Below are 25,118 nucleotides of genomic sequence, written 5' to 3' on the forward strand. Positions count from 1 at the left end.
TGTATGGTGCATGCTCCATATAATCTAAATCTAATAATAAACAGATTAAAAAAAACTATACTCAGTGAAGCTTTCTGTTAGGAGATGTTTATTTAACATTTATGGAAGGAGTCCCCAGTGCCAGTGCTTTGTAACAATCAGTAAGTTTTACACCACAGGAGAGTCTTTAGGACAGAGGACTTTTCACTTTCTGTTTCTTGGTAACATGACAAGCTGTTTATTTTTGTCTTAATGTTAAAAGCGAGGAAAAAAAAATAGAGGCTGGTGAAGGAAGAACTGTTTATAGCTGCTATGACATGAGTATTAAAAGGAACTAACTTGTTTCACGGATGCTCAATAACATTAAATGTAACTATAAATGGTCAAAAAGCATGCATAAAATAAATACAGTTACACAATCATAGTTAAATTCAAGTGTAAAATGTGTACTTTTGCATATTTAAATTCAAACCCTTTGTATGTATATGTATGCCTTCCTACTTTCCTTCTTTATTGGCTCATTCTGATTTTTCCCTGATTGCAAAGTCTCATTTTATTACAGTTTTTTAACTTGCCTTCATTAGGTATACATTTATATTTATAAAGTGAATTAGTTTGCAGACTGGCTCAGGGCTCATGTTCCCCTCACAACTGTCTGACATATTTCTTAGGGATGTGTGGATGCAGCACACGGTCCTTTAATATCGACCACAGCTAGGCTTATTCATCAGTTAAATAAATAACTATGACCTTTTGTTGTACCGAAAACATCGCTACAAAAAACTGAGACTGATGGATTATGCATAATAAGTAGAACATTGCACATAAAGTTTTACAGAAATTGGCTTGAAAAGTTAAACTAGTGGCATCAAACCGGGCTTCAGTGGTAGTGCTAAAAAGTTATGATTATTATTTGGAGGTATAATTTTGCCATCATATATTTTGTATCTTAGATAACAATCAGCCATTAATAAACAGACTACAATAATGTCATAACATATCTAGAGCAGCTGATGTGACTGGGGTTGCTCTTGGTTTGTTCCCAATGGAGGGCAAGAGTGAATATGTACAAATGTTAAAAGAAGAACAAATTGCATTTTGAGGCAGAATAAAATTAAATTCAAGAGAAATACTGGGTGTAACCTACTGACAGGTGTAGTTTTTTAGCAAACTTACAAAATATGCATGGAAAATCTCAGTATATCGGTATTATGAAATAATACATGATGAATAAAACACGACGTGACATTGCTGCGGCAAAGCGGAGTCACTTTTTCCACCCCAAAGTCACGTCACAAAGTGTTTTACTCCTCTTATACCACAGCAATTTACCAGCAATTACAATTTTTACCTTATTATTGAATGATACATCATATTTTTTAACTGTTTATTGTTATATTTAATGTTATAGAACATCTGCGAGACATGTTAGTTCCTGTAATCACTTATGTTATGGCAGCTATAAACAGTCCTTCAAAACCTTCTCTCTTTTTCGCTCTCTTGAAGTTAATAATACAACAACAACAACAAAATGCAGCTGTCATGTTACAGAGGAACCGGAAAGTGTAAAGAACTCTCCTGAAGACTTTCCTGTATCGGAAAACTTACTGACTGTTACAAAGCACTGACACTGGAGTCTCCTTCTATAAATGTTAACTGTCTCTTCACGGAGAACTTCACCATATCCACACATTGATCCATGCATTTTTCTTTGTTAAGTAACAGCAAATTTTTTTAGTCTGTTTAATATTAGCCTTAGATTATGTGGTGGATCCACCGTACAAGTCCCGGTTGTTACTATAGAAACAATAACATATTAGAGTGTGCACATTAATATAAACCTCCCTTGCAGTGAAAACGACTGTCAGAGCAGCTGTTATAGAAACTTAATCAACACCTTCAGAGCAGTCAGAATTGAGAATTCAGCATAGCAGTGCTATGGTATTAAATGAATAATTAAAGCAATATTTAAGCTACCTTAATTTTGTTATTTTAGTCTGTTGCCTGAAAAATTAGAAACCAAAATTATGCATCGTAAAAATATTCAACTGAGCGATTATTAATGATTAATGATTAGTTGATGTTGACCAACCCCTAGCATTCATCATTATTCTCTCAACATTTCTATCCTTGCAGTGAAGTTTATCAGCTGCCCACATGTAGGGCCGAGCGATCGAGTCAACAGTTTTAGAAATATAACAGGACTTTAAGAGCAGAACATGCCTAGAAGGCATCACAATCTGATGCAATTTCTTTTCAAAAGGTGAAAGCCTGGCAGACAAAGCTGTGTATAAACTGTGTATAAATGCAAGCAGGTGTACTAAAATACTTAATATTTTACAATAAGACATTGACTAAATTGAGGTTTATGTAGACAGCTACTTTGTTTATATGTAACAGCTGTAGTAAGTATTAGTTTACTCTGTTAGTTAGCTAACCTTAAACATACATGCATCCATTATGTGCAAATTTTCCATTTCATTGTATTATGCTCAAAATCCAAAACAATTTCCTGGACTCTATTCATATAAAGAGTTTATTCATATAGAGACATTATAAGGGTTCCACAATGAGTAGCTCACTATTATAACTACATTTCATTAATATTAGTTTAATTTCAGTTAGCAAATAATTTATAGTTACTACAAGATGCTTGTAGTGACTCCTCCCTTCCAGTGTTTTAGCTTGGTGGTATTCTTAGACCATCTCTCATAATGTAATCGTGGATGTAGGATGAATAACTTAGTGGTGGTGTTAGCATTCCTGCCTTGCCTTACAGATCAATTTGTATAGAATGAAATGGAATCAAGCACACCAGTCCTGGATGTTGAAATTTGTCTGAATGTTTCTTGATACAGTATCTAGGTCAAAAGAGAACATTTAATTTCAACGCAACTGTGTATATGAGCGTGAGTGTGTGCACGCATGTCCTGCGATGGACTGGTGTCCCATCCAGTGTGCATTCCTGCCTCACACCCAGTGTTCCCTGGATAAGCTCCAGATCCAGATCCAGTAAATCCAGTAAATCCCGAAAGTTTGGACACATTAGATTTAAGATATAATACTGAAGGTTTTGAAATGCATTTTTTCCGATGACATAGTTTTTACAAATAAGTAGTTTTCATTTAGAACTTAGGAGAAGCAGTGAAGAGCTTGGCCTATTTGGGAACTTTAACAAAGCCTCCTGGGTGAAGCTCCTTATAAAGTGGTTGAGAAAATGCCAAGAGTGTGCAAAGAGTATGTATACCTGATGAGGTATACTGCCAAGAATTTAACATGTAGAATAGTTTTGATTTATTTAACACTTTCATTTGAACTTTCCGTTTGCGTTCTGTAGATAAATCCCATTTCCAAGTGCTGATGGAGGAGGTCTCCCGCTTTGTGTGGCCTCTTTGTCTCTAAGACAGCACTAAAGGATTTTCAGAGAAGCTCTGTCTGGAGCGAACATGAGCATATGACAACCAGTTTAATCCATCTGCCACATAGCGTTGAGACACCAAAGCCCTCTTTCTGAAGCTGTGAGAATGAATTCTAACACTGTTTGCTGCGCAGTGTGTGAGTAATTGTCTTGGAATTCACATGGATCAATCACACTGAGCATTCATCATCATTAGTAACAGTGACAGCCAGCACCAGATGCTTCAACATAGTGAATTTCCCCAGGCTATACTGAGATGAGTCAGTTTATTCACATAGATTTGAATTTGCCAGTTTCATATAGGAGTCCTTGGGGTCCTGCAACTTATACACACTATGTATATATCTTAATTAGATTTGAAATTCAAATTCAAGACGTTTGCGCAAGGTGAAAACATTAAACTGAGTCGAGAGAGTTAAACTTTAGGCATATGAGAAGTTAAGTGATGTGGTGACTACCACTGGACATCCATGTTTCTTTGCTCCAGATACTTTTTCCTGGTCCTGAGCTTGGGTTACTGTCTGTGTGGAGTTTCTGTTTCTGTCTCCCTGTGTCCCTTTGGATTGTTTCCTTAGTATTAATAAAGTTCTATCTGAAATATGATTAAATGGAAAACAGTACCTTATATATATAATACTATGGTCACGAAATGTCTTTGGTTCATTCTGACACTACTGAACAAATCATCAACTGGTGGATCAAGGACTTGAAAAAATACTGTAGCAGAGCTAATACATGTATGAAAAACCTGGATGTAATTTAGCAACTCCAGCTTTCTAACCATGAACCAACTCCGTTTCTGTAGCACATCCTCTGTTGCGCTTTATCCAATCACATGCATTTATGTAATTTATTTAGCTGAAGGCAGCTCATCAGACCAGAGACTAGGTACACATACAGGTATACAGCTAGAGGCATTAGCTGAGAAAGGGGACAAATGTGCATAGATCTTTCATGTAATTTACCACCTCTGGTCTGATTAGCAACACAGAATGAACAAGTTTATTCCCCCAGTATCAAATTCAATACGTCTGTAGCACTAGTCAAACGTAAAGCATCACTACTAACAAAACTACAAACAAAACAAAACTGCTTCAAATTGTATTATTTATAGCCATATACTATTCAATGATGGTTAAGGCATTAAAAGGTAAGTGTTGTCACCATTCAGTCATGTTCCTTGCTTATCTGGACCATCGTAAGCAAGAAGTTTTATGTAATCTGACCCCTTGCACACTTTAGTTGAATACCCCTGCTATAGACAATGATGCACTGAACACATGCAATTTGTAATTGAGCGATTTCCCTCCAGAATTTATATTTAAGCAGGAATACATTTAATTGGTGACAATTTTTCATTTTTTGGTTTTGTATACGTTCTGTTGCTAGCTGTTTGTGTAGCTATAGACTAGCCTGGTGCTACTAGTGAAACCATGGCAATGAGTGGTACACTAAAGATAGGACTGCCCATTAGCGAGCAGAGTAAAGCAACTTAATCAACATGAGGTAAAATCACTGGTGTAAATGCAGGGTAAAGTGACCAAATTGCCACAATGTAAAAGAGTGCTTGACGTTTCTATATCTGTTTGTTTTGTCTCATCAGCCTCACCAGTCAAAACCCCCAGTTAGTTTCTCTCAGAATTAGTTTTGAAGTGTGTGTGTGTGTGTGTGTGTGTGTGTGTCCATCATCATCTTCAATGCTATATGTAGCTTTGTTGAGACAGAGAGAATCACATTCTTTGTTTCTATTAAGTGTTTTTTTTAAGTAACAGCAGAAAAGCATCGAGAGTGAAAGAAAGGAGAAGCTCTTCCACTACGCCCACCATCTCCATGATTTATACATTCCTAGAACAGTCTCTCACCATTTGGAGCTCCAGTGAACAGAGATGCATTAAACCTAATTCTTCAGACCTCAGTTGGCATAATAACCCTACATTACAGAAGATTTCAGCAATTTACCAAGAGAATTTTACTCTCTGATTGCACCAAAGCCTCTCTACACTTTGCGTTGCTAATTTATTAACTCTGAAGATCGACGAGTGAGAAAGTGAAAGCGACAGAGAGAAAGAGCGAGCGACAGAAGGATCAGTCCCTTAGCTGAACCCAATTATGTCTAATGGCTTCTGCTCTTTCATATTACCATTTTTATCTGAGATTTGCATGCTGTCATGCCAGCCTGGCTGGAGAGCCCTCAGCTCCTTATAGAAGTTGACAGAGATGTTTAAGGACAGCTAACAGTGAAAATCAAATGTAATAATTTTGGGCCATATTTCAGTTGGTTCTTGATCAACTTGGGTTCTCAGCACCGCTGATTAGACATAGAAAACTTTGTTGTGTTCGAGGTGGTTCCTCAGGGCTCTGTTCTCTAAAACATGCTAACACAGTAATGATAATCACAACAATAATACTTACACAAATTACACACTGGAGATTCTAGACAGGGAATTTAATGGCAGATGCTCCACTTAAACATATTAAACATACATGTGTAAACGTGTGATATGGTGAAGTATTCTGTGAGGAGATATACAGTATATTTATCATTTTTGAAAGGAGTCTGTAGTGTCTGTGCATGGAGTTGTAGCAGTAACTTTGTGTTTTCCAAAACAGGAAAGTATTCAGGATAGAGAGCATTGAGGTTTATGGCTAACAAGAACATTTTCCATGCATGTTTCACAACATTAGATGTAACTATAAATTTTTAAAAAATGTTTGTTTGGCAAATTGCGTTGGTGTAAGAGGAATAAAACACTTTAGGTGTGCTGTTATAGGAAAATAAATGACTTGCTTGACTCGTTTTGCTTTATCAGCACACCCTGCTGTGTTTTATTCACAATTTATCCAGTTTTCAACAACCGTCTTTTGCATCAAACAGCTAGAAACTAGAGCCAACACAGGAAAATAGTTAAATTTTATGAGTTGATTTGCGTATTACACATGCTAAAGCAATCATATTTTAACCTCTGTCTCTGCACTTATTATTCATTTATTCATCTTATAGCATATTATTCAGCAAGTAGTATGAATTATTTAGTAACTAAAATGTAACTAAAAGGAAAAGGATGTAGTTACAAAAGAGCCCTGCGAGTTTAACCGGTTAATTCAGCTAACAAAAGTTGCTTTTAGCTACAATCTATATACAAGGTGCAGGAATTGTCCAGATTAAAATGGGGTCATTCTGTAAAAGTGAAATTTACTACATTGTAGAGTTCTTGATTTCCCAGAGAGCCTGAACTCCTCTTGATCTTTGTCCTTGTTTCCATTTTGAAGCTGAACTTTCAAAATTGAATTTGGGTGAAGTGAATTCGGTCCTAAATATTACAAAATATTACAGCTTTACATCAAATAATAATTAAATTTTATTTTCAGTAATTATATCATATTTTGTTATCTTTAGTACATGTAGTTTACAGTAGGTACCTTGCTGTGCCTTCTGAAAGCTACAGGCATCATCATCATCATCATCATCATCATCTCTCTCTCTCTCTCTTTCTTTATATCCCAGTATCATTCTCCAAGCAGCACTTCCTAATTAATGCTTTCAATGAACACTTTTACAGCTAGTTAATGCTACAGAATGGCGTTTACTTCCAGTCAGAGGAGCAGACACTGGATGCCATTATGTGTTCGCAACAGAGCTTGAAAAGAGCAATTGGCATTTTGCAAAGCAAATGGGCATCTCATGCCGGAGGGGGGCAGTTTAGGTAGATTGAGTGAAAAAGGTGCAATCAGGTGAATGACTCCACTCGGAAAATGTAAATGTGCCCGGGGTTAAACGCTCTGAATAAACACAGAGAGAGCTTGATGTCTCCTCTCATGCGGGAAGAGAGGGAACTTTCTATCCTGTACGCACTTGACACTCGTCCTTATGAGATTGGGATTAGTATCTGATGGGGATATAAACACGGACTCCAATATCACAGGGTATATCATAGTATAAGCTACCCTTCCACCACAGAAAAATAATTTTATAATTTTGGGTAATTGTCTGATTGTTTCCCAGTTGTTTAAATGCATGAGATTTTCACTGTTTTTCCACCAATTACATAATCATTGCTGGCTAGTTATGCACAGAACTTTCTCCATCATTAGCTAGCCAATTACATTTTAGCTGATTAGCTAATACTGCTTTCCTGCTTTCTTTAGTTTAACACTGTGTGTCTGGAAGTAATTCCTATTTACAGTTTGTACAGTCTGAAAGTAACAACTTGCAAATATTAGCATAATATTAGCATATGCTCACACTGGCTTAAAAAGTGGCATGTTTCTAAATTGGAAAACTGGTGAAATTTTTACCTAACTATAATTCCTAATGGATTGTTTTCAAGAATTTATATAGGACTATGTTAGTCACATAGCTAGATATCAAATAATGACAGTGCCAGCCATGCTTCTTCCATCTAGCTAATGCTATCTAGCTAGTCACATTCTGCCTACAACTACAACTAACAGTGGTCTCTTAAAGTACTGAGCTAGTGATTGGAAGGTTGTAGGTTCAAATCCCAGGACTATCAGAGACTATTTTACATATCTGTTTGCAATGTAAGGAATAAAACCAGAAAATAACCAATGATGCCCTCATCATGAGGCTGTGATGCAGCCCAGTTACTGTTACCAACCCAAGGCAGAGTTATTGTTACCAACCCAAAGTTGAATATTTTTTTCTATAACAGCACGTCTCAAAGTGTTTTATTCCCCTTACACCACAGCAACTGGCCAAGGATTTAATTGTTTTTATTAATTAAAGAATGGCACATCATACTTTTAGTTTTTAGTTACACTTAATGTTATGGAACATGTTGTAGTCTCTCTAATGTACGTTGTTATCACGTACATTATAGAGACTACAAACAGTCGGTCCATCACCAGCCTCTCTTTTTTTCTCTCCCTTGAAGTTAATAAGACAAAAAAAGCAGCTTTTCATGTGCAAAGTGCTCCATTGTGAAGACTTTCCAGTCTGACAACTTGTTGACTGTTACAAAGCGCTGACACGGGAGACTCCTTCCATAAATGTCTCCCTTTACAGAAAATTTGCAAAATGACCAATCAGATTTAAGAATTTAGTAGCACTGTTATATGTTAATAATATCTTAATATAAATATTTTTTATAACTTCTGATAAACCTGTGAAACCTAACACACTCAAAAGTTTTGTTAGTTTACATATATTTTTTGTCTTTATCCTAAGGGTATGCAAAGTTTTGCACTCAGCTACATGAACAGTAGATTCATTAGGTAGCACATATTGCAAAATGCTTTGAATTCCTGAGAAGCGAGTGCTACTAATATAGCCTGTATCTTGTTGAATCCTGCTGTACAAGAGAAATAAAAGGGATAAAAAGCATATGGAGTTTAATCACACTGACAGGTGGCAGGTGCTTGTATTGGACAAGAGAAGGAGATTCTAGGAGGGTTTCTACGACTTATATGAGTCACTGTAATTGATTTATAAGGGTCTTCCGAGAGAGCATTGAGTGGTTGAGTGGCTTTTAATATGGAGAGATGCAGTTAGCAGCACACGCCATGGCCTAAATAGGATTAAGTAGTTTTAAATTGTGGCGTCCATTAACACTCATCAGCCTGCATGGGCGTCCAGGAGCATCCCATGGGTGCAGTTAACATTAGGATTAGCAGACCTTGCCTTATCAACATCCCTCTCTCTCTCTCTCTCTCTCTCTCTCTCTCTCTCTGTGTCTCTCTTTCTCTTTCTCTCTCTCTCTGGCTGTCTTTCTTTTGGAAAGTGGAATGACCCTGCATATTTTTTGTTCCATTCTGCTGTCATTATTTAAGAGGTTCATTAGTGATCGACTCCCTGCTCAGTGTAAGCTTAAGCCTTATTCTTGACTCATGTCCCTAAAATGAGATTTTACACACACGTACACACATGCATGTACACACACTCCCAGAACAGAGAGCCATTAGTGGCATCTGCAAAACGCAAAAAAAAAAAAAAAAAAAGGACAGTGATTATATAAGTTAGAGCTCGTTGTTACAGACATCAACGTTTTTGTGACTGAGAGCACAGTGGCCTGGAATTCGAAGCAGATTAACGGAAACATAAACTAACCCATTACAGGAAACAGCCCTCACAGCATGGCCAGGAATATGACCTTGAGCAAGGTTTAAAAGCTTGAGAGTCTAAAGAGATATACACAGGGAGCTCAGTGTATATCACTCAGTGAAGTATAATTTCAGAATTAAGGATGAATATCCAATGCTTGCAAGTGACACCAATGATTATGACAGCACAGTACACAATAAATATTTAAATAGTTTCCAGATCCACTGTAACATTGATCAGGATAAAGCAGTTAAACTGAATGAATGAATGAATGAATGAATGAATCATCAAATACAGTTTAAATTGATTGAAGACAGGTTTCTGAGTGCTGAAACAGAAAAGCGTTCGCCATATCATCAGGAGTTTGTGAGTTTAAAATCGCAATGATGCCACAGAAATCATTAGCATGGCTGGCCTTATGTGTCTCAGAGGAAGCATGTGCTAAACTTCGCCCTCCCCAGTTGGCAGTTGCCATGTGATGATGAGAATTAGCTAGTGTGTAGGAATCGGTAATCGGTACAGTTATAGGAAAAATAGGTTAAAAAATGATCGAAGTTAAGTACCAAACAATGAAATGAAATTCTTTTGAGAAATCAACCTGTAATCCTAATTTAAAAATGTGTTACAGAGGTATTTGGGGTTAAAAACTAATTTGACAATCTGATTGATTAGAGGGACATTGAGGGCAGGGACGGGACTGCCAGATCTGTGTGACACCAGCCCCAGGCCACTGCAATCTACAGTGCCTGAAAAAAGAGCTTGCGGAAGCCGGGCATTTTATCCAACTTTGGAGCTCTATTCCCGGTTAAAATGACGCCACAGGCGCTGCTACGGAGCTCATTATGTTTCAATCGATCATTTTCCCCAGGTCAGAGACTTTGTTTATTCAATTAAATTTTGGGGAGAATTTATAAATTTATTTATTGATTTTTAAGATATATTTAAGATATGGTGAACCTATAGTATATTTTATATAGTATATTTTGTTCACAATATCGAACCTTGGTTTATAGGAATTTTTTGATTTATTTAGTTTTATACAGATGAAAATACACATGATTTTGAATTGTTTATGATTCAGAAATCAGTCTTTTCAGTCATAATTTTTCTTCATTAAAATTTTGTTAAAATTTTCATTAAGATATTCAGAGAATCGAATTGAATTGTCAAGACAGCATCATGAATTGTATTGAATTGTGTATTGAATCGAGTGTATCGTTAGACTCCTATTGTCCAAACCTTTGAGTGTATTTGCCAGTTATGTTAGTTTATGGCATTCCAGAGATCTGAGAAACAGGCTGACTAAAAGTTTTTCAACGTTTCTCTATAATTTCCTTCTGGATATGTAGCCTTGATAGTGAAAATAGACTAGTTTTAATATTCTAGCCCTTTTTAGATAATAAATTATGAAGCAAGCACCAAGAATAAGACAAAAAAGCCAACGGGAAGACAAACTTACTGAGCTCTTCAGATTTAATGACACTAATTTACTATTAATTGCTCCATAAGTTTGTCTATAAACAGCTTCAATCTACGTCAGGAACCGTCAGTGGAGAAATCAAAGACAGAACACTAACCATTGACATTTGTCTTGATGACCGAATTGTCATGACTGTAGTAATGAATCAAATTTGTTTCCCAGATATTCCATATGACCTATGACCTGGCCAGTGCGATGGTGCGTATCGTGAATCTGATTGGCATGATGCTCCTGCTGTGCCACTGGGATGGCTGCCTGCAGTTCCTCGTACCCATGCTGCAGGACTTCCCTCCAGACTGTTGGGTCGCCAAAAACAAGATGGTGGTGAGTATTTTCAGACAGTTCCTTGATCTCAATCAGATTTTTTTTTGGTGGGGGGCTCACGCTGTCTCATCCTCATCTCATGTGATTTCTGTTAATTACAGGACTCAACCTGTGCATGTGCACAAGCTGAGATTCATCTGCTCTGTGTTTTGTGACATTTGGTCTATTCCTTTTTTTGCATTTGGTCTACAGTATTCACAGATTCATCTCAGTATGCAGAAAAAGTTAGCATACTTTCTTGAAGGTGACATTTTACAAGGTGTGTTATTAAAAAAATAGTCAAGGAGAAGTGGCACAGATGCTAATTTTTTGTAAAGCCCTACTTCAATATCAGTCAAGTATTGACAATTTTCCAGTGAGCACCCTCGCTGTGCTTTAATTTTGTGTTATTGTTAGTCAAGAGGTGTTCCGTTTTCGAGAGGCCCTGGTGCTCAGGAGAGTGACGAGAGAGCCTGGTCTCATTACAAACTCTCTTCCACCTGGTAATTGAGTTCCCTTTCCGGTTATATAAACAAGCCGCTGAACACCTGAGGTGTGACCCTGGATCACCTGCATGAGAAGGACTGGAGTATCCAGCCAGGGGCCAGATAAGAAAAGACTCATGTGACATTTGATTTATAGCCAGAATTCACCGATGAGGCTTCCGGGAACTTGTGGGCTTTGGAGGACTAATGGTGATTTGGTCATTACCTTACAGAATACCTAAAATAGCACAGACAATTCAGAACTGAGTTATAAAGGCTGATCAGATTGAAAGTAGGCCACCAAAACTCTGAGGGTAGAACAAGTGCAATGTAGAGAATAAGAACAAGTGCAATGTAGAGAATTTGGGAGAATTTGGGATGATGAAGCATGCCAGGGAGGAGGTGATCACACAGAGACTGAAGATAGTGTTATGTTAAAAAGAAATTACTGTTTTTTTCCCCCCATTTTCTCCCCAATTTGGTCACCCACCAGCCAGCCTTCAACCAGGGAGGGTGAAAGCCAACACGTGCTTACACGGAGACACTTGAGTTCAGCCAACCTTTTGAACTGTTACTCATGCTGCTTCACAAGGCGGCATAACACACTTGGAGGAAAGCACTATCTGCCCTCTTCTACATACAATGGGCTACTTGCACTCAATACTATGACATATTACTATTTTGAAAAAGCACGGATCTTGCGTCTCTGGTAGCACTGCTTACATTCTGTGCTACAATGAGACAGCAAAGTCTAACATTTTTTTTTTAGTCTTAATAAAGTCATAGTGTTGGGCTAACGTTATTGGGCTAATCCATTAATAGATATTTTCTTACCTTCATAATTGTTTATGTATGACGAAGCATACAGTCTAGCACCTTTCTCAAGCTTATTAAAATGAGCTTTGCAAGTGTTCTTACATATAAAATAAACATCACTGACATTCATTTTTGGGTGCTCCTGCAGACACTGGGTGTAAAGTAACGGCATTGCCATAATAGAGGATGAGCCGGAAGTAGAACTACCATTTGGTTATAATGCGGAAGTGTTTGTGCAAGTAGCCCATTGGCTATTATTTCTGTTATTGGGGAGAGAACAGGGCCAATTTGCTTCCTTGGCTTCCAGCTGCCGATGGCTGTGGCATCGTGGGGCTCTCCCGACGATAGCGCTTTTCTGTTGTGCCACTTGGGTGCTCAAGTTACTGATGGTTTTGTTGTTCTTCTGTTACACCACAATGTTATCAGATGCAACCCCAATAATTAATGCACTGCTTAGTGGACCATTATTACACTGTTTCATCATTTCTTTCCCATCATTTCTTTCCCAATCTGTTTAGGAATTCACCTCTGCAGAAATTAGTTTGAAAGCAATTTGAACATGTCTCCTGAGGAAAGCACTGATATTGATTACATGTATTTCCACACAGATCCAAAGGAAAAGAGACATGTATTCACAATTTAGGGACGCAATGAAATTTCACATCTCTCTAAACAGCTGAACTGCCTTCCTCACATTTTCCAGAGCCTTTATGTGTCCAAGCCCATTTCATTCACATTCTGCATGCTTAGCATGTGTGGCGCATTTCGGGTTCTGAATGCCACAGTCCAGAAACACCTGCTATGGCCGCCTCAAGTGGCCCAGACCTTCGAGACTGTAGTGCTAGTTGACCTTTAGCATAGTGTGTGTGATGGCCTCAGGGTGTGTGTCCCTCTTCCCCCCTGCAGAACGATACGTGGGGCCAGCAGTACTCATATGCCCTCTTCAAGGCCATGAGTCACATGCTGTGCATCGGTTACGGCATGTACCCTCCAGTGGGAATGACGGACGTTTGGCTCACCATCCTCAGCATGATCGTTGGAGCAACATGCTATGCTATGTTTGTGGGCCATGCCACGGCACTCATCCAGTCTCTGGACTCCTCACGCAGGCAGTACCAAGAAAAGGTAAGTAAGAGCTGGTTTGCTAAATGGGAATTCTATAGAAACTAGTGGAAGGTCATGCTAACAGTGATGCAAATAGAGTCAGAGAGTAATAGTCCATTACCAGAACATAATTTTGACTTATTGCATCATTCAAAGATTATACCATTCTTCACTCATACTGTTTTTTGTAAGACTAATAGAAATCACAGTGTGTAAGGTGTAAAGAATTGATCAGTATCAGAGTTTGAGTTAATACAGTATGTTAAATATCATGTCTGCACTATTTTTAACCCGTGTTGTTGCCCACATATGTACACCCATTTTGACCCTCTTTGCTTTCCACATTTGCTCATAGTTTCCTCTTCTTGTTAATACTTACACCTTTGGTTCCACTTGTTCCTCATTTCAGTGTTTCATATTTATGCCCTATGTTTAATCCTCTACTCTATACAAAGCATTGCGTAGTTCTACAGCAGTTCTTACAAATTATTTTTTATTTTTAAATGAAGATAATGAAGACAGTTCTTGATATTGGCCTCTATTTCTAATTAAGTATGGAAAATTATACCATCCTTATAATTCAGTTTGATGGATTAGATCTCTGTGAGAATTTTGTGAAACATATTTAACTGTTTTGTAGCTAACAGTGTACCTTCTTTACTGTTTCGATTAACAGTCAGATTTGTGTTTGTTTTTGGCCAGAAGTCTTGTTTTTTGACTAAGTTAGTCTTTGATTGTGAAGAAGAAAATGTAGAAGTGATTGTGTATGATAAAGCTAAAGGGTTTAAAAGGGTTAAAGTGTTGCTACTGCTAGGCTACTGGTAAATGCAGTATGTCTGGTTGCTACAATTCCCTTACCCGTTAGCTATATTAGCTTTGTATCTGTAGTGCAAAACTAATGAAGCGTAGTTTGGACACCAACCATTTCTTGCTGGTTGACTACATTAGAGGCATATGGAAAATTCTAATCCTTTAACACATCCAGAGTTCCTAGATTAGAAATGATAGCAAGCCACGCAGGGTACTGTGAACCAAGTGCTCACCTGAAGTGGTGGACAAAACCGCATGATGCCAGCGTGTGGCAAGTCTCCACTCTCTCCCTCACGCCCTCCTCTCCCTGGGTATGGCAGGTATAATAATGAGCAAAGCTGCCAGCCTGCCACATGGCTCGCCATCTGTGGAGTAAGATGGAAAGATGGAAATGGAGAAAGGGAGATGGAGGGAGGGTAGGTGCTCCCTGGGAAAGGGAGGGAGGGTCATATGTGAGATGCTGCCAGAAGATTGATGGGAAAGAGTGAAAAAACTGCAGAGAGAGAGACAGAGGCAGCAAGACGGAGGAACAGGGCACGTTTGATAGATAGGGAGAGTGAGAACGTGGTGTAAATAGATATAGACAAGTTTCAGAAGATCCTGGAAAGACATACCAGGGAGAACAGGGGAACAGTAATTGAGTTTGACATACACGCACAGCAACAAATTGTTATGCTAAGGTCATTTAAAATAGTTTAACACCAAAAACAATGAGAAACCAAAATAAAATAGAGATGGCAATATAAATACTAATAGAGTGTGTGTTTTTTAAAGTAATAACACACTTAGGGGGTGTGCTGTTATAGGAAACTAATCAACAACAAGATGGTGTGATGTGTCACGATGCGAAGCAGAGTTACCGCCACCAAGGTCAATATTTTTCTGTAACAGCATGTCCATGAAGTGTTTTAATCTTCTTATACCACAGCAATTTGCTAACGATTATGATGCATCATACATTTTATCTATTTATAGTTACATTTAATGTTGAACATCTGCTTGTTAGAGATAAACCATAAAGCCCAACATTCTCAACATTTTCCGAAGACTTTCCTGTGGCAGAAAACATTCAAAGCTTTACCTCCTACTGTTACAAAGTGCTGACACTGGAGACTCCTTCCAAACATGCTAAATAAAGTATGTGTACTCTGTTTTTCTTTAACCTAATACTTTAGACTTTTGCTTTCTACATTTCAAGTGAAAAGTATCTTCCTACTCACTACATTTTTGAACATCAGTGTGTAATTTGAGTCAGACGTCTTATTCTTTTGTGAATCTTTCCTCAACTTTTACTTTCATACTTTTAGCAAATTTATGAGTTCGTACTTTTCCACTTTAACTTGAGTGAGGAATGCTTCAACTTAGGATTTGTTAAGATGAGTAGTTGCACTTTTCCAACCTCTGCGTATGAGGACCCTCGAAGTATGAGGCTAATAAGGCAACCACTTCCAGAACACAATGTTGTGCAAAGCAAAAATGTTGTGCAAAGCATTAAATTTTTTGTTGTGCTTGGACTAGCAGATCAGTTAATGACAATATGCCTCCACAGCCTGAGTGTTTCTATGCAGACATTCTTATTTATACCGAATACAGACACTAGACATGTGTTCATGTCAGACACTGAACGTGTTTATGAGAGAGAAAGCTGAAGAAATTAGAGAAGGGGAGAGACGAGGTGAGATATTCAGTGAGATAGAGAGAATCCTTGAGTGTGCAGGAAACTGAAAATTTTCATGAGTCCTTGAGAACTCAAAATGAACAAGAAAAGGAAACTGGAGCTGCATATTTGCTATGTTTTTATGCAGTTTTCTTCAAAGCAAGGATATAGATATAAAAAATTAAAACTTCATCGATTTCTGATCATTACTGAGGTGATCCCATGGATTGAGTGACTGAATAAAACTGGTGAACAATACAGTAGTTGGCCTGGACAACTGACATTGCTGTGTTCAATACTACTAGTCTGCCATGCTACTCAGTCTGAACTAAACCCTAAACCATAATTGGACAATTAGGACTGTTCAGTGCTACGTGCAAGATTCTGCCCAATTATAGAGTTAGTCACAGTAGGTTACACTTGCTAGATTAGCTGTTGCTTGCTACTTAGCTTTTATTTTGTAACAAAAAGGACTCGGAAGATGATAGAGGATCCGTGTACACATCTCCGAGCCATAATGGTAGTAATTGGGTGGTAATTGGGTCAAAACACAATAAAGACAGGCAACAGACATCAGAGTCAACACAACACAGAGCTAGCACAAATGCTTGGGATTGGCAAGACTTCACTAAGTTGTATAGCAATGACTAGGGGTGCTTCTTATTTTCCCGCTTACTTGTTTTCTTTTCTTTCTTCCCTTCCTGGCTATATAGCTCATCCCTTTAAGGAAGCGGGGAAAGGAGGCAAGAAAAATAAATGAGAACAGAAATATTGAATCATATTGACCAAATCAGACGTTTTTTGCTCACTGATGGAATTTTTTTTACTTAATATCTTATTATTCTCAGACAAACACCAAGATGAAAGTTTGAAAAATATTAATAGTGTTTAATTACTTTTAAAAAAATCTCTCAAGCAATTATCATTTTTAACCTGAGCAGAACGGACAGGTTCAAATGGTGCACTTTTGCCGTCTCCTCAGCCAGTTAACTGATTGACCGCACACTATCTGTTACCTTGATGGCCGCCATTCCATAGCAACCTGCTCCCATGGCAACAGTGCTCGCTACATGTCTCATTTGGAGGCAGCCCCCTCGGGCCAGGCTGCCTGCAGAGGGGATATTAGCGTGGTAAACAGCGATTAATATTTCAGGTTGAGGCCTTTTAATTCATTTCTCTTTGAGCGTGGGTTATGTTGATTAATGCTACTTCACTCGTCTCTCTGTCTCTGTGTGGATAAAGAACAAGAGGGTGGAGTGTCAGTCTGATACTCTGAGGTGTGTTTGGGTTTATGAGTGTTTTAGCAGGCATGCTAGTTTATGTGTGTTTTAGCAGGCAGTTTTACCACAGATGTAAAGCAAATTTTCTGGACGACAAAAAATACGTATCATTATACTGTATGCTAATATGAATTTTATTTGTAGCCAGACAGACCAGTTGTGGTTGTAATTGGTAAAGTTTTGTGGTGTCGTGGTTAAGAAATCCTTAGCTAGCTCACTGACGTGTATGTGCTAAAGGTGGCTTAATTTTTTCTATCTATTGCTACTTTTCAGTGCTATCATGTGTTCACTATGTAAATGAGAAGATTGAAAGTGAACAACCCAGATTTCTACAGAAGTGAGTGTTTTCGGAAAGCTCACTGTTCTTGAGCTGTGACAGAAAGCTGATATGTTGGAAATTCAGTCAGTGGTCAGTGCTAAGTGTACTTGTACAGATTTTTTTCTTAATATTTATCGACATGTCTGAGGGAAATGTTTTGTTTCTACAGTCATTATTCCTTTACACTGTCTGTAGATTTAAGAGCTATGTGCTAGCTAGCTAAATCATTAGCTAATGATAAGGTTAGCTGGTTCCAAGCAACAGTATTCTCACAATTTGAACCACTTAAATGGCAACCCTACTGAAATATTTAACTTGGTCTCATTTTTTGGTTTCTACAGTCACTTTGCCTTTACAAAGTCTGTAAACGTAACAGCTACATGCTAGCTAGCTAAATCATTAATCTTATCATTAGCTAGCTAGTTTCAAGCAACAGTGTTCTCACATAGCAAAAACAAAAGGCAAAGGCAAAAGGTGGACTATTTTGTTTTGAACAAAGCAGTTTCTGAAATACTGATACTAATGCTACATTGTACAAGTTGTTTTTAAGAAAATCTCACAACAGTAAGTTAAATAGAAAATCTTTTTGATCAATTTATTGATCAAAATTTAGCCAAGCAGTAATAAGGAAACTGGAAAATAACTTAGCAGCTCTTAATGAGGGTCTACTAGCTTGACTAGCTCGGCCTGTGTTTTGGACCCAGCTGGATTTTTCAGTATTTTTCAGTAGTGTTCAGTAGTACGGATTATGTTCTCTAAAAGCTGTTTCTGGACACTCCATAAAATGTGTGATTTTGTAAATCGTATTCAAGCTAGAGGGCTAACATTGGACCTACACCTCTAAAAACAAGTCTGATTGCCTGTATGGTAGTCTGAAGTTACATTACCATTCAGTTGACAAGCTGCAGGAAGGCTTTTATAGATGAAGCTCAGACTCGTGCTTCACTTGAAAACATTGCAAAATAAAATCTGATTGGCCAAAAGGCCCTTCCCCCTACCATTTTGTTTTCACTGATGGAGTCTTCATACTGAGGAGTGGGATGTGAAAAGCAGTTCAGGATGTTTAGACGAAAATAGATAGAAGAGAACAAGAGAGGCAAGCTCCGAAGAAGAAAACATATCAGTGAATTCATATTTCTTTACTCTAAAAATGGTTGCGTTAGCAGAGAAGACGAATTTGGACATAGCCAAGGAGAAACAGGAAGACGTACTCTATATGCTGTGCTCAATTCAGAAAATTGTGTTTCCACTCCATTTCTTTCATCTTTTCCTTATATAAATATACATGCATACATTTCAATGTTCTATCATCCAAGCGTAAAACCTCTTTCTTGAATAGCTGGATTTTCTATTCTGGAGTTTCCATTTGGGTTCCCTTATGCACAAATAAAACAGGCAGACAAAAAGCCCATTTAAGTCACCGTGCATGAGTACATTCTTGCTCCATCTAGCATCCAGAAGAGTTCTTTAGGGGGAGCCCTAACAGTTTCTTTATGAAACAGATAGTTTTGGTAATATAATCTGATTGGCTGAGATCCCAAACAGTAATTGAATTCTGTATTAATGTGTCAGGTTGTAAGCCAATAAAACTGTTATATTAGCTATTGGTATGTCCATAGAATAACTTAAACCTTTATCTTGCTTAGCAACCAAAGCTTACTGTTAACAGACTTTTTTGCATAATGAAAGAATTGTTTTTTGTGAATATTATTAATAATAAATATTTTATCATATTTTTTGATAGAGTTTGATCTTAAAGCAATAAGCCTCTCAAGGGTGTGTGTTACAGTGTTTTTATCAGGGTTAAGGTTGTTTTGGCACTCTGCTTCACACTATGCTCTAGTTCTCTAGTACAGAGGGTTTCTCATTCAGAAAAGGTACCAAGAAGAACCCCTTTAGAAATCCATAGCCATTAACCATTGGTGGTTTAGACACTTTGTTTCTAAGTGTATGCATGTGTAGGGGATTTATGATTTATTAATATACAGTTTACAGTCAACACTCTTATATATCATCATGTATACGGTTTGTGATTTGTTGAAGATCTTGTATAGCCAAGATCCAGAAAGTCATCTTTCATCCTATTACCACTCTGGTTAAATATCAAATATCAGCTTGGCCATTATACTAATCACATCAGCTGCTTCCCGAAGTCTTGATATGTGGAGAGGAAAATGAAATGAAAACAAATTGTGATGAAAGGTGGTGATGTTAACACCAGGCTTTAGGGGTTTATAAGCTGTAAAGTGCCAGATGGCTACAGTTTCAGCAAGGCCTCATGGGTCTTTAGATGCGCTCACATAAACGGACACGCTCCATTGACACAAGTGGTTAAAGAGATCCTCGTTGAGATCCGGGTGGAAATCTTTCTTCCATAGTGTTTAGGGCCAAACCAAATACAAAGCACCCGACCATGCTGTTCAAGGAATGGTGCGGTGGAGGGTGTGAATGTGTAAACCACAGCACTGTTGAATTCTCAAATCTGATTGGTCAGAAGCTATTGATTAATATTCTATAGCACGGCTAGGACAGTAGTTCCAGCTATGGTTCAAGTCACAGGTTTATATTAATGTGCTCATTCTAATATGTTATTTTTTCTATAGTAGGTTACACAGAGACTTGTATAGCAGGCGTGACACAAACATATTTTAAAAACTGTGTAAATGTTCTTCTGTGAGGAGATGTTTATTTAGCATTGATGGATTTAAGGAGTCTCCAGTGTCAGTGCTTTGCAGCAGTAACTATATATTTTCCCACACAAGAATGTCTTCAGGACAGGGCTTTGTGGTTTTTCATGCATGACAATCTGCATTTGTTTGCCTTATTAACTCAAGAAAGAGAACGACTGGTGAGGGAACGATTGTTTATAGCTAGACCTAATTTGTTTTGTGTAACTATGAAACAGATAAAAAGCATGACGCGTCGTTCTTGAATAAATAAAACAATGGAATCGTTGGCAAATTGGTGTAGTATTAGAGGAATATAATGCTTCAGGATGTGCAGTTTTTTTAATAAATAATCAACATTGCGGTGGTAACAGTAACTCTGCTTTGCATCTGTCTGTGTCATGTGATTATTTTCCCTTAACAGTACGCCCTGTTGTGTTTTATTCCTTGCATATATTGCACACTCACTCACTCCTACACAAACACATAGGTAACATATTGATTATTAATAGCCATTGACTGACAGACGTGTGTGTATGTGTGTGTGTGTGTGTGTGTGTGCGCATGTGTTGCTGCCAGTATAAACATCCGGAGAGATTTCCACTTGCAGTTTCCATTTGCACACTCACACTCAAATCCTCCATCTCCAAATAGAAGGCAGCAAATCTGCATGGAAACTTCCTTCGGAAATATGTGCATCTAATTATAAGGGAACAAAAAAGGAAACACCAGGAAGTGCAAGAAAGACAGTGGAAGAAATTATCATCAGAAAGGCACGAGTATAATCTAGTCTGAATAGAGCATTCGATTACAGTGTGGCTCTGTGTGTGTGTGTGTGTGTGTGTGTGTGTGTGTGTGTGTGTGTGGGTACCTTAAATTAGCTTTCTAATGAAAAGGAGACAGAGAGTTACTCTGCTTTGAAAAAATATTCAACCCTTGATCTTTCTTTAGCTATATTCGGAAAATTTCACCGTATTACAAATAACATGCACCAATTCTACTCGATAGGCGTAACATTAGCAAATGTTAAGCTAAAATGTTAGCATTGTTGGAAGGAGTCTTCAGTGTCAGTGCTTTGAATCAAAGCTTTACTTTACGTTCTCCACCATGGGAAAGAAATTTCTGATTTCTTGGTAACATGACAAGCTGTATTTTTTTTGTCTTATTACCTGAAAGTGAGAGCTGAACAGTGAGTTTGAGGGAACGACACACAATTAAATGTAACTATAAATGAACAAAAAGTATGACATGTTGTTAAAGTGTTTTGTTCTCTGTTTGAAAACCTTGGCTTTTATTTTTCATGGTTTAAACTGTAATGGTGAGTGATAATATGTTTCCATTTCAGTACTAAGACCAGCGTTTTACCAGACTGATGATAATTATTTACAATTTTCTCCAAATAATTGTTAATTAAAAATATATCAATTATAGCATGTGGGTTTGAATAGAACATGATAAGGATTAATAATTTTCTCCATGTTAAATCTCCATGGGTGATTTTTTTTTTATTCATCAGAATAACATTGTAGGATTACAGGACACTAGGGGAATTGTGTTATCACAGAATGATCAGCATCAGTGGTCTGTGTTGTCAATTTGCCTGCAGCACTTTTCTTTATTCTCACTGACTAAACAGCATCTGAGAGAAATTTTTAGATTGCCTCAGGACAGCTCAGGTGCATGAGAGGTAGCTTACACTCCTCCATGCCTGTCCATCAATCGTTCCCTTCCTCAGCATTCCACATTCTCTTTACACACCAGCAAGAGCAGACGGTTCTCATCCAGTTTTCTCTCTGCTCCCTCCAGCCATGCCTTTCTCCTACAGCATCTCAATCTGTCTCTCGTGTCCTTACGGCGTCACTCTCACTGCAGCCTCAAACAGGGTTTAATATTGACGTTGCATTTCATGCTCTAATCATCATGTCTATGCCTGTGTCCCCTCTTACCCCAGGGGTGGACATATCAGTAGCCCGGGCCCCTGAGACAAGCAGCTTTCATGTCTGGGTTTTATTTATTCATTCATTCATTCATTCATTCGTTTATTTTCATTCCTAGTTGCCTGGTGTACAAGTAGGCTTAAAAACTCTACTTCTTATTGGCTTTCACAAAACAAACATTTTCATTCGGTGTGTATGTTTAACCATATATCACTTCACATGGTGTGCTCATGCTCATATATTCATTCAGTTCCCTTACTCTGTAACCCTAATACTTGTGTAAAATTATATTTTTTATGTTAATTCTTAGTAATTTGATCACATTCAACAGAATTTCATTTATTCTTTTCAAATTCACCCTTAGACTAGGGGTTATAGATGTCTACCTGCCAATTGAGTTGCCTGTTAAAGGTAACATTAGAAGATTTTTAGGTCTTGTATAAGACTGCATATACAATGTACACACACACACACACACACACACATCATTTTCATTGCAAATGATATTATCAGAAATAACCTGAGTGAAAAGTAGAATCTTAGAAATATTCACATGAATTTCAGTGTTTGGTTTTTTGCTTTAATGACAGTGTGTACTCGAGCTGGCGTGGACTCCACAAGTTTGCGTAAAACCCGATGACCCATGTTAGATCAAATCCATCGGAGTGTCGTCTGAACACACGCTTCAGTGGAAGGGATAAGACTCATGGAAAATCTGACCTTTTGTACAAAGGACAAATTTGTTTACATTTAAATAGTGACCTAGAAGCTGTGCAACATCTTGACTATTGAATAGTCAGGATGTTGCACATTTCCTTTTTTTTTTTTTTTAAATTTTCAAAATTCTAAAACCTTAAGTTTATTTCCAGTTTAACGTTTAACCCTTAGTTTGTGAGCTTGCTAGTTTGTCACTTTTTCTTTTTGTATGAGAAGTATGGGTAATAAACCCTGAGGACTGTGGTTAATGAGTGTGAGTTTCTCTTTTATTGATATTTTTTGATGATATCTTTTTCATAATTATTGTACGAACAGAAAACAAAACAACTTAAGTTCATAAATCTAGCTCACAGCTGACTGACAGCTAACAGTGAATTCCTGCCAAGTCACTTAAGTTTAGTGACTAAGCGACCATATGGTAACATGTTTTAACACAATTCATATATAAATACAGGGGCATGACTGTTATGTTATACCTCCATAATGTAAAGAGTAAAAAGTCTTTTTACTAACTTTTGTATTTTGTAATTGTAGCTCAGTAACTTCAATGAGGAGTAGCGCTGGTGACATCCAGGTCCGTTTTTCATCCCGAATTCAGAGTTGTTTTTCAAAAAGTGAAAGCATCCCCTTGTGGATGTATTATGTCAGAAACACTCAGTGTAGTCCCATGAGATAAAGGAAGAAGTTGGAGATTCATTTTTTAACACTATATATTGGAATTACAATGATAAATGTGTGTCACCGTGTGGTTGAGCTGCCTGTTAAAGTTAATGTACTTAAATAGCTAACATGCCTGCTATAGTATGTTATTACATTATGTTAGTTACCACTTTTTAGCCTCGTCAGTTAGGTTTCTGGGCAACCAAAACATGGGACTGGGAATCACAACGTAGCTTTTTCTTGTGTGATGGGCTAGCGAATGCTTTTAGAATTCGTCCACCCCTGTTAACCTTCTCTACTCTCCATCGCTGTTGCTGATTTCACGTTTCAGAAGCGTACGTTCACTGTGTCACAGCCAGCGGTCTGTATTAAAGTGTGAGTGAGGAGAAAGACTGACCGATTTCCCTGGTGGACTCCTTTTCTTACCTCTCCTTCCTATCCTTTACATTTCCTGTCTCCCTTGCTTATGCCTCTCTTTCTTTCTCTTCATCCATCACGTTTCTTTTCACTCTCTGTACATGTTGAGACACATTTCGCACAACGAAAATAACACTCACAAGATTGAGGGCAAAAACGGCCCATCTCACTCTCAGCATGTCCTCCTGCCTGTCTGTCTGCCTCCATATCCAGTAGGAAATATTCAGAAAAATGGACAGAATTCATCTGACTCAACAACAGCATACAATTTGTATGTTCACTCTGCCTTACTGTATTATAGATAATTCCCCCCCCCCCCATATTTATAAAGGTCTTTTGGCTCTGCTAGCTTTTATCACATCCAAATTGAGTGTCTGATTCAGAAGTCTGAAAGCTGAAGACATGATTATGCATTCTGGTCAAGGGTCAAGAACCTGTTTACGCTTGTTCTTGGTCCTGCATGTGCTTTTGTTTATGTTTTGCCATGTGTCTTTGAATTTGTTCTAGTCCTGTCTCCATCTCTTGTCTTGTCATTGGTTGTCTCCTAATAATGAACCAAATTTGCATTGAATAAGAGCCATAAAATAGCTGTTGGGCCATTAAATCAGCACCATAAAAATGCAACAGTTGAAAATTAGTTCTAAAGGAGATGCATGAGCATACTGTGTCAAAAATCCCAAAACTCTCTGTAAATAAATGTGGCATTAAACATTACAGCAGCTGAATTGGTACGTATATTTTATCCCGGGTACGGTGATGATATATTCACATAGTGAATTCATGACATTTTGTGCTATATACAGTCAAGTCTGTAAATATTTGGACATTGACAAAATTTCCGTTATTTTAGCTGTCTATCACAGTATATAGGAGTTGAACTTAGCTCAGCTTTAATGTAATTACAGCATTACAGGAACTACAGCACTTTTTATATTGGAATCTGTTCCTGTTAACTCCAAATATGAAGTCCAAAGAGCTGTCACTGAAGAAGAAAGAATATTTGTCACAT

The 25,118-nt window shown here is 37.7% G+C and overlaps 1 protein-coding gene across 1 annotated transcript in view; it reads left to right on the top strand.

The window, feature by feature from the left end:
• The window catches only part of hcn4 (hyperpolarization activated cyclic nucleotide-gated potassium channel 4), a 94,395-nt gene that overhangs the window by 37,703 nt on the left and 31,574 nt on the right, over nucleotides 1-25,118 (top strand). The window contains exons 4-5 of the mRNA XM_026913470.3: nucleotides 11,101-11,262; nucleotides 13,449-13,667. Of these exons, the coding sequence (XP_026769271.1) occupies nucleotides 11,101-11,262; nucleotides 13,449-13,667 (381 nt within the window). The remainder of the gene's footprint in view (nucleotides 1-11,100; nucleotides 11,263-13,448; nucleotides 13,668-25,118) is intronic.

Source organism: Pangasianodon hypophthalmus, chromosome 6 (genome assembly GCF_027358585.1).
Source record: "Pangasianodon hypophthalmus isolate fPanHyp1 chromosome 6, fPanHyp1.pri, whole genome shotgun sequence".
NCBI classification, from domain to species: Eukaryota; Metazoa; Chordata; class Actinopteri; order Siluriformes; family Pangasiidae; genus Pangasianodon; species Pangasianodon hypophthalmus.